The sequence below is a fragment of the Nerophis ophidion genome, linkage group LG10 (assembly GCF_033978795.1).
Source record: "Nerophis ophidion isolate RoL-2023_Sa linkage group LG10, RoL_Noph_v1.0, whole genome shotgun sequence".
Taxonomy (NCBI): Eukaryota; Metazoa; Chordata; class Actinopteri; order Syngnathiformes; family Syngnathidae; genus Nerophis; species Nerophis ophidion.
In genome coordinates this window covers 62,551,006-62,561,494 of record NC_084620.1, presented here as the reverse complement: position 1 = coordinate 62,561,494, position 10,489 = coordinate 62,551,006, and the positions used below count along the sequence as shown (strand labels likewise).

The 10,489-nt window shown below is 47.5% G+C and overlaps 1 protein-coding gene across 1 annotated transcript; it reads right to left on the bottom strand.

The window, feature by feature from the left end:
• Positions 1–308: 308 nt before the first annotated feature.
• Positions 309–9,180, bottom strand: LOC133561148 (CCR4-NOT transcription complex subunit 2-like). Its single transcript, XM_061914399.1, has 15 exons — positions 9,087–9,180; positions 4,117–4,249; positions 3,964–4,036; positions 2,861–3,005; positions 2,591–2,797; positions 2,440–2,519; positions 2,256–2,381; positions 2,061–2,191; positions 1,868–1,991; positions 1,644–1,800; positions 1,510–1,571; positions 1,266–1,315; positions 1,105–1,205; positions 892–1,036; positions 309–823 (listed from the first exon to the last, which is right to left on the bottom strand). The coding sequence occupies exons 2-15, from the start codon at positions 4,234–4,236 to the stop codon at positions 737–739; spliced, it is 1,608 nt and encodes a 535-aa protein (XP_061770383.1). The 5' UTR covers positions 4,237–4,249; positions 9,087–9,180; the 3' UTR covers positions 309–736.
• Between the last annotated feature and the right edge of the window lie 1,309 nt (positions 9,181–10,489).

Below are 10,489 nucleotides of genomic sequence, written 5' to 3'. Positions count from 1 at the left end.
GTGGGCCGGGCATGCATTGATTGATAACGTCACCTGACTGCTGCGAGATTCTGAGCCAGACGGCGGCGACAGATGGCGGCTACCCAGCGAAGCAAATCGTGTGACTCAACCCGACACCGACAAGATTGTTTTCGTGGTGAGGACGTCATTATTTTTTGAGAACGTTCGGTCGCAGTCAAAATGAGAGTGAGTGACGTCACGGGTGGGTCTCTTCTGCACCCAAGCCCAGACAACAGTCACGACACAGGTGGCCAATCAGGGCGCTGAGTGATGATGATGATGATGATGAAGGAGAGTTGACTCATTACTTTCATTAACAGAATATTTATTTGTTGCTATGAAAACACTAGCTGCCATATTGAGTCCAGGTCACATGGCTCTGTGGGCGTGTCCTTGGCGTGGCTGCTGCCAGCTGTTGTCATGGTAGCCAACCTGGGTCCCTGGAGACTGTCTGTGGTGGTTTCCTTGGAAACGAGTGTTGGCGCCCCCTAAAGCCAGCTAAAGGAATGTCGGGACATTTTGGAGGAAGCTTGAGTGTCAGCGTCCGTTGTTGCCGGGTAGAAGTAAACATGACAGAGGGTGGCTCCCTGTCAGCTGACAACATATTTTGTCCTCTTTCAATAGCGAAATGACCTGACGATGGAAACAATGAGGTCAAAGAAATGGAAATGAAGAAGGGGGAGGAGTCTGTCCGATGCACCTATGGCAGGCAGGCAGGCAGCTGCGCCACAGCCAATCAGAAGGCCTGCTGGGCGGGGTTGTAGTTAAAAGTGGAGGGAACGTGAGGCCGCTCTTCTAGTTTGTCGTATTCCAGATGAAACTCCTGAGAGCAAGAAGGAATGTTAGCGTTCCAAGCGCCGTGTGTTTGTGTGTGCGTGTGCACCTGGTCACCTTGGCGACCTTCCTCCAGTTGAGGCAGTCAAAGAAGTAGTACGTCCCCCTCTCGTAAGCATTGGTCTTCAACGTGGGCTCCATCCCGGGCGCTCTGGTGATCCACACGCGCTCCTCCTTGTGGTACCGCCAGTCCCGATTGAAGCTGCAGACACACATATCGAGTCAGCGCGCCAACGGTGACGCCATGCTGGGAGCGGGCGGGGTTCTCACAGCTCCACGGCCGCCAGCAGCTGCAGCAGGTCTCCGCCGTTCATGTAGTAGAGGTAAAAGAGAAGATCCTCGCCGTATCGGGACAGCTTGATGGCGGCCAGCTGCAGAGCACAAACATGCATGTGGAAAGCTTACACACGCAGGTGCACTGGAGCGCCTACCTTGTCCCGAATGTGGATGTTGGTCAAATACTCTGACGGCACATGGAAGTCTGCGAGGAGGCGGAGACAAACGACAAGTTAGAGACAAGTGTGAATTGATTAACGTGGACTTAAACAAGTTGAAAAACTTATTCGGGTGTTACCATTTAGTGGTCAATTGTACGGAATATATACTGAACTGTGAGATCTACTAATAAAAGTATCAATCAATCAATCAAAGGCTCGTTCGGCCCACCAAACTCACCGATGTCCTGCGGTCGACATGGCGCTGACGCCCAGGGAGATGCGAACTTGGGATAGAGATTCCTGGCAGGAGAGAAGAGAGGTAGTGAGCGACCTTTCGACTGGCGGTGTTGCTATGGCGACGTGAGGTCGTACTCCGGGGAGTTGAGGTTGAGGCCCAGTGTGGTGAGGTCAGAACCCAGCGCCAGGTGCACCATTCCTGGGTCCGTCTCCGCCGCCCGGATGAACGTCAGCAGGCCAATCATTCCAAACTGGTCCGTTACCATGCCGACCGGGATGTTGGTCACGCGGCCTACAATACACACACACATTGAAATTAGAGGATGTTGGGGCGTGGCCCGGGTGCTCGCACGTCTCACCGTCAGGAAGCACCTGGATGCCTTTCTTCTGCTGGTTGTTGTTACTTGGCGTCACAGAACTTTTATCCCCTGGAAACTTTGGACCGTCTGAGTTGGAGGTGGGCTTACCTGATGAGCTGAGACTCTGATTGGTGGAGAAAAAAAAGAGTCAGGTGACGGAAAGTGACGAACTGACCGAGAGAGCACAACGCACCACTTTGCTGTCTTCGCTGGTGACGCTCGGGTCTTTCGTTTGGTAGTTAGGCCCAGGGAGCGCTGGGAAGTCTTCGTTGTGTATTGAGAAGTCCTGCGACTGCTCGTTAGACGGCTTTGTTACCATGCCAACTGCAGGGGCGGCGCACAGAGTCAAGAGGTGTCGCCACCGCGCAAGCTAACAGAACTCGCTCACCGTACGGCGCCCGCCCGGCCAGCGGGTTGAGCAGCGGCGTAGGATTGGAGCCTCCGTCCCTTCGACTGCGGTCCGCTAGGGCTGGGAAGTCGGACAGGTCCAACCCGGTGACGTTCTCGCTGCCGTCTGCACACGCGGGGCACGGGTGAGAGGGCGGGACGGGACTCAGGTGAGGCGTTCTTACCTGTGCCGTTGAAGATGTTGCTGGCTAGAGAGTTGTTCATGTTGTAGCCAGGATTTCTGCTCACGCCAAAACCTGACATGCTGACACACACACATACGTTTTGTCTTCTGGTCGTCCAGGTGTGGTGAAGATGAAAGGTGTCAAGTGCTACCTGTTGATGGTGAAAGCTTGTCGCGACTGTTGCTGCTTGGGCATCCCGATGATGCTGGGCGACGACCTGCTGGGACTCCCCATGTTTGCGCTCCTCCCACCGGCTCCGCCTCCACGCTCCCCTCCCATCCCGATTGGCTGGCCGGTGGGTCCGCCTACCTGCTGATTGTGGTTGAGGACGCTGCGGCTGTTCATGGGGAGAATCCCCCTGCGGGCGAGACGTAAATGAGCGGGCGAGCTCAGGCGGCTGAGGGGGCTTTAGCGGGCGTACCTGCTGGGCGAGGGGGGCGTATGCATGCTGCTGTTGGCTGTGCTGGAGTGACCGGACAGTTGGCTGGCCGACTGATTGAGGCCGGTTCGACTTAATGGCGGTGCTGCGCTGCTGTTGATGCTGCGCATGGGGAAGCCCAGCGCACCTGCAGAGACAGACAGGAAGTGAGGGAAAGACGGCGATGTATTGAAGCTGTCACGCCAAATTTCTTCTCCCTACAAAAACCTTCCCCCTCCCATTTACTTCCGGGGTCATGATTAATACAGACGTTTTGTTAACGCTATATTATAAACAAATTTAAAAAACAATTTACAAACACAAGCTATGGGAACTCCTCTCTGAGCTGCCACCTTACCGTGGTAGAGGAGTTTGCGTGTCCCAATGATCCTAGGAGCTATGTTGTCCGGGGGCTTTATGCCCCCTGGTAGGGTCTCCCAAGGCAAAAAGGTTCTAGGTGAGGGATCAGACAAAGAGCAGCTTGAAGACCTCTATGAAGAAGAAAAAACATGGACCCGGATTTCCCTCGCCCGGACGCGGGTCACCGGGGCCTCCCTCTGGAGCCAGGCCCGGAGGTGGGGAACGATGGCGAGCGCCTGGTGGCCGGGCCTGTTCCCATGGGGCCCGGCCGGGCACAGCCCGAAGAGGCAACGTGGGTCACCCCTCCAATGGGCTCACCACCCATAGCAGGGGCCATAGAGGTCGGGTGCAATGTGAGCTGGGCGGCAGCCGAAGACAGGGCACTTGGCGGTCCGATCCTCGGCTACAGAAGCTAGCTCTTGCGACCCCCGGGAAGAGCTAGACGAAGTGGCTTGGGAGAGGGAAGTCTGGGTTTCCCTGCTTAGGCTGTTGCCCCAGCGACCCGACCTCGGATAAGCGGCGGAAGAAGATGGATGGATGGATGGAAGCTATGGGATGACATAAGAGGAAACGTGACCCCGGAAGTAAATGCGTCATCCCATAGCTTGTGTTTGTAAATTTTTTTATTTTTTTTTTATAATATAGCGTTAACAAAACGTCTGTATTAATCATGAATGTGGGGGAAGGTTTTTGTAGGGGGGAAGAAATTTGGCGTGACAAGGCCCACTCCCGCCTTGGCGTCTTACTTTGAGGACCGTACAAACTCGCCCCCAGCTGTGACAGCTGACCCGGTGACGATGCCGAGGAAGACGCCAACATCTGAAATGCAAAGACATCCTGAAGCGTTCACTCTAGCAAGTGACCAAGTTTCTAAAAAATAAAAATAAAAATAGGTTTACGTCTTTCTCGGTCCGGTGGGGGGGGAACATGGACTGTTGGCCGTAGTAGAGGCTGGACTCGTCCGTGTAGTCGCTCTCTACTCCCCCCTCCATGAACTTCTTCCGGTTAGCACCAAACATACCCGTGTGTCACCTGTCATAAACAAATGACGTCATATATCGTGGGTTTGTCTCTGTGCGATATAGAAAATGACTATATCGTGATGTTCGAGTATACGTTCTCACGCAGTTGCTTTTAGCTGCGGGCATCACACTACAGGCTCTTCCCACTCCTTCTTGTGTCTCCTTCTCACAGACAGCAAGCGTACATACTTACACGTCACATACTGTCACCTCATACGTCACATACGTATACGCCCTCACAGGGAGAGAGGTAGCAGACTGGGTAACGTTAGCTGTGATGCTCGCGAAGCCGTGCGAGTGGTAATACGAGAGCAAGAAGGTGCGAATGAAGGGAAAAATTAATTCCCAAGAAAAACAGCAGGAGGTCCATCGTCTGGCGGTGGTTCGGCTTCAGGCAAGAAGATGTCGAATAGACAACTTTAATTTGTCAAGTGTGGAGCACAACCGTTGCTACCAATAGTAGCATTACTGCTAATATGTAGCATCATTTGAAAAGCCACCTGCTAATAACTTTAATAAATACAGTTTTGGTCAATTGACTTAGTTGTGATTTGCTTCTCTGCATTAAAGTTTAAAATGAGCATATATTTAGATCAGGGGTCGGGAACCTTTTGGGCTGAGAGAGCCATGGAAGCCAAATATTTTAAAATGTATTTCCGTGAGAGCCACATAATATTTTTTTAACACTGATTACAACTAAATGTGTCCATTTTTATGTAGAACCAACATTAGGGTATAACACGTCTTGTTATTCTTTTCAATAACATTTTTATTCTGAAGCTAACTAATAATGAATAAAATACTTCTTACCATTCTTGACTTCTTGAACAGGTGAGGTAGAAAACAGATGGATGGATAAAAATGCATGAGAATTTTTTTATATTTTGAATGTTATTTTTAACACTGATTACCAGTGGAATTATTCATTACTCATTGTGTTAAGCAATGTTGGCTAAAATTAATCTGAGAGCCAGATGCAGTCATCAAAAGAGCCACATCTGGCTCTAGAGCCATAGGTTCCCTACCCCTGATTTAGATAGACAGATATTGCTTTATTTAATCCTTCAGGAAAATTAAAATTTTCAGCACAATCCCATTCAAGATCAGACAAACATTACAGGGAGACAGAACAGGATCGCTGACGGGTCTGCCAACTTGCGGCACCCCTTACAAAAAAATGCAGTATGAACAAGAATGCTTTAAAGGCCTACTGAAACCCACTACTACTGACCACGCAGTCTGATAGTTTATATATCAATGATGAAATATTAACATTGCAACACATGCCAATACGGCCGGTTTAGTTTACTAAATTGCAATTTGAAATTTCCCGCAAAGTGTCCTTTTGAAAACGTCGTGGAATGATGACGATTATTGGTTGTAGCGGACATTTTATCCCAGCACCACTCACGGCTAAAAGTCGTCCAAATTAATCGCACAATTACACAGTATTTTGGACATCTGTGTTGCTGAATCCTTAGCAATTTGTTCAATTAATAATGGAGACTATAAAGAAGAATGCATTTGGTGGAAAGCGGTGTATTTTGGCTGGCTGTAGTAACACAAACACAGCCGGTGTTTCTTTGTTTGTTGTGAAGCTTTAAGATGGAACAGAGCGGTCAAGCGAACATGTTTCTCTACCACATGTCAACCGGCAGGTTTCTGTGAGAAAATTGTGGTAATAAGTCGGCTCTTAACGGAGACATGAGCGGAGCTTGCGTCCTCTTGCAGCTGTCAAAGAGGTGGCAGCTGCGACTTTCTTGGTTCCTCCATGGCTTCCATCAGAGACACTGGCGGTCACCACACCCCTCTGACTTTCAGGTATGACTATATAAGCTCACTAAAACACTAGTAACACAATAAGCAGATAAGGGATTTTCCAGAATTATCCAAATAAATGTGTCTAAAAACATCTGAATCGCTCTCATTGCCCTCATCTTTTTTTTTCTTATTCTAGTCCCTCACTCTCAATATCCTCATCCACGAATCTTTCATCCTCGCTCAAATTAATGGGGAAATTGTCGCTTTCTCGGTCCGGATTGCTCTTGCTGCTGGTGGCCATGATTGTAAACAATGTTCAGATTTGAGGAGCTTCACTACTTCCGGTACAGGCAAGGCTTTTTTTATTAGCGAGGTATCTTATTGAAAACATCGCGGAATGATGATGCTTATGTTGACACGAGCTTGTTACGTTATTGGTTGGAGGGGACATTTTAGCCCAGCACTACTCACGGCTAAAAGTCGTCCGATTTAATCGCGTATTTACACAGTATTTTGGACATCTGTGTTGCTGAATCTTTTGCGATTTGTTCAATTAATAATGGAGACTATAAAGAAGAATGCTGTTGGTGGAAAGCGGTGGATTGCAGCTGCCTTTAGCAACCGAAACACAGCCGGTGTTTCTTTGTTTGTTGTGGAGCTTTAGCGAACATGTTTCTCTACCACATGTCAACCAGCAAGTTTTTGGATGAGAAAATTGTAATATTAAGTCGGCTCTTAGCAGTTAGCATCCTCCTGCAGCAGCTGTCCAAAAGGCAGCTGTGATCTTGACTCCTCCATTGGCTTCTCTTAGAGACACTGGCGGTCACCGCAGCCCTCTGACTTTCAGGTATGACTTTATAACCTCATTAAAACACTATTAACACAATAAGCAGATAAGGGCTTTTCCAGAATTATCCCAGTAAATGTGTCTAATAACATCTGAATCGCTCCCACTGCCGTCGCCTTTTTTTTTCAAGTGCTTCACTTTAACTTTCCTCATCCACGAGTCTTTCATCCTCGCTCCAATTAATGGGGAAATTGTCGCTTTCTCGGTCCGAATCGCTCTTGCTGCTGGTGGCCATGATTGTAAACAATGTTCAAATGTGAGGAGCTCCACAACCAGTGACGTCACGTGCACATCGTCTGCTACTTCCGGTACAGGCAAGGATTTTTTATTAGCAAGGTATCTTATTGAAAACATTGCGGAATGATGATGCTTATGTTGACGCGAGCTTGTGACGTTATTGGTTGGAGGGGACATTTTAGCCCAGCACCACTCACGGCTAAAAGTCGTCCGATTTAATAGCGAAATTACACAGTATTTTGGACATCTGTGTTGCTGAATCTTTTGCAATTTGTTCAATTAATAATGGAGTCTATAAAGAAGAATGCTGTTGGTGGAAAGCGGTGGATTGCAGCTGCCTTTAGCAACCGAAACACAGCCGGTGTTTCTTTGTTTGTTGTGGAGCTTTAGCGAACATGTTTCTCTACCACATGTCAACCAGCAAGTTTTTGGATGAGAAAATTGCAATATTAAGTCGGCTCTTAGCAGTTAGCATCCTCCTGCAGCAGCTGTCCAAAAGGCAGCTGTGATCTTGACTCCTCCATTGGCTTCTCTTAGAGACACTGGCGGTCACCGCAGCCCTCTGACTTTCAGGTATGACTTTATAACCTCACTAAAACACTATTAACACAATAAGCAGATAAGGGCTTTTCCAGAATTATCCCAGTAAATGTGTCTAATAACATCTGAATCGCTCCCACTGCCGTCGCCTTTTTTTTCAAGTGCTTCACTTTAACTTTCCTCATCCACGAGTCTTTCATCCTCGCTCCAATTAATGGGGAAATTGTCGCTTTCTCGGTCCGAATCGCTCTCGCTGCTGGTGGCCATGATTGTAAACAATGTTCAGATGTGAGGAGCTCCACAACCAGTGACGTCACGTGCACATCATCTGCTACTTCCGGTACAGGCAAGGCTTTTTTATTAGCAACCAAAAGTTGCGAACTTTATTGTCGATGTTCTCTACTAAATTCTTTCAGCAAAAATATGGCAATATCGCGAAATGATCAAGTATGACACATAGAATGGACCTGCTATCCCCGTTTAAATAAGATAATATTATTTCAGTAGGCCTTTAATGTAGACACATAGAATCATCATAATGCTGTGATTATATGTATCAAGTGTTCATTCAAGGCTAAGGGAAAATACCGAGATGTATATTGTGTACCGCCTAGAAATATCGAGATATTAAAAAAAAGGCCATATCGCACAGCCCTACGTCATAGTGATGAACCCGACTCACCTGACTACTTCTTGGGCAGGTGAGGAAGTGGGCGTGGCCACGGTTGACATGTCTGCTCGGCTCCACACAGAGAGATTTCTCCAGTCGAAGCAACGCATGCATGTTTGTGCTAACAAGTCGAGCTTTTTAGGTGAGCCAATCTCCCGTGTAACCACACAAATGTGTTCCAGTCCCACGTATTTGTTTCATTCTTCCATATATGGTCATGTTCCGATTATAAGATTTAATGAAGGATCATGATTGACACTGTGCGGCACTGTCGCAAACCGCGAGTTAGCCACGGAAGCTAACGCGAGCAGTGCGGTTATTAATGTGCTCTGTCCTAAAAAAAACTATCGGCTGTGATGCACATTGTTGCTGAAGTAAAAGTGAAGTTTGCAGCGAGGCCAGTGAAGCCAGCAGTGTCTTCAATGAACATATACAGCAAGTTAGCATGATGCTAATGCAGCCTCAGAAAGACTGACCGTGCACCCGCCGGATGCTCCAAAACACACTTTTTAGTCACACCGAGTTATTCCCAGAGGTTGTTGGATCCGCGCCGCAGAATAAAGCCTTTTAGTTCCGTTTGGGGCCCAAAATGTGGGCTAGCTGCTCGAACAACAACAACAACAAAAAGCAAGGAGGCTACTGGCGGGAGAAAGCTCTTCATTGTGTCCGCTCTGGGTCGCAGTCCCCCGGCTTGGACGCGGACACGCTACCGCGTTTTTATTCGCTAAAAAGTGCAATTGACAGAAATACAATAAAAAACATTAAAAATTATTATTTTTAAAAAGACCTTACCGCATCAATCTTTCTTCCCCGCTACACTCCAAGATGGCCGACATCGCTTTGCAGCCAGAGAGCATGCTGGGAAGTCGATCCCACACATCTCCTGTGTTCTATTCTGCTGTACTCTACTTCTAGTTTACATTATTCTATTAATATTTTTATTCAATGTTTATTCTATTGTATTTTATTATATTCTACTTTTATTCTATTATATTCTATTCCTGTGGTTCTCAACCTTTTTTCAGTGATGTACATTTGTTTTCATTCAAGTACCACCTAAAATATTGGATCCACTTTGGACTTGACTCTCATGGTTATGTTAGATCCACTATGGATTGGACTTTCACAATATCATGTTAGACCCGCTCGACATCCGTTGCTTTCTGTCCTCTCCAAGGTTTCTCATAGTCATCATGGTCGACGTCCCACTGGGGTGAGTTTTTCCTTGCCCTTATGTGGGCCCTACCGAAGTCATGGTTTGTGCAGCCCTTTGAGGCACTTGTGATTTAGGGCTATATAAATAAACATTGATTGATGATTGATTGATAATCAGAGCAAAGCTTTTTTGGTTTAAAAAAAAAAGAGATAAAAAAGTCAAATACAGCACTATGTCATCAGTTTCTGATTTATTAAATTGTATAACAGTGTTGAAAAATAAACAAGTGATTCAATTATAAATCAATCAATCAATCAATGTTTATTTATATAGCCCCAAATCACAAATGTCTCAAAGGACTGCACAAATCATTACGACTACAACATCCTCGGAAGAACCCACAAAAGGGCAAGGAAAACTCACACCCAGTGGGCAGGGAGAATTCACATCCAGTGGGACGCCAGTGACAATGCTGACTATGAGAAACCTTGGAGAGGACCTCAGATGTGGGCAACCCCCCCTCTAGGGGACCGAAAGCAATGGATGTCGAGCGGGTCAATCCATAGTGGATCCAACACAGCCGCGAGAGTTCAGTTCAAAGCGGATCCAAGACAGCAGCGAGAGTCCCGTCCACAGGAAACCATCCCAAGCGGAGGCGGATCAGCAGCGTAGAGATGTCCCCAATCGATACAGGCGAGCGGTCCATGGGTCTCGACTCTGGACAGCCAGTTCATCCATGGTCATCGGACCGGACCCCCTCCACAAGGGAGGGGGGGGGACATAGGAGAAAGAAAAGAAGCAGCAGATCAACTGGTCTAAATAAAGATTTCTACACATATAAGTAATCATCAACGTAAAGTGCCCTTTTTGGGGATAGTAATAGAGATCCATCTGGATTCATGAACTTAATTCTAAACATCCATCCATCCATCCTTCCATTTATTTCCGCTTATCCGAGGTCGAGTTTTCGGGGGCAGCAGCCTAAGCAGTGAAGCCCAGACTTCCCTCTCCCCAGCCACTTCGTCTAGCTCTTCCCGAG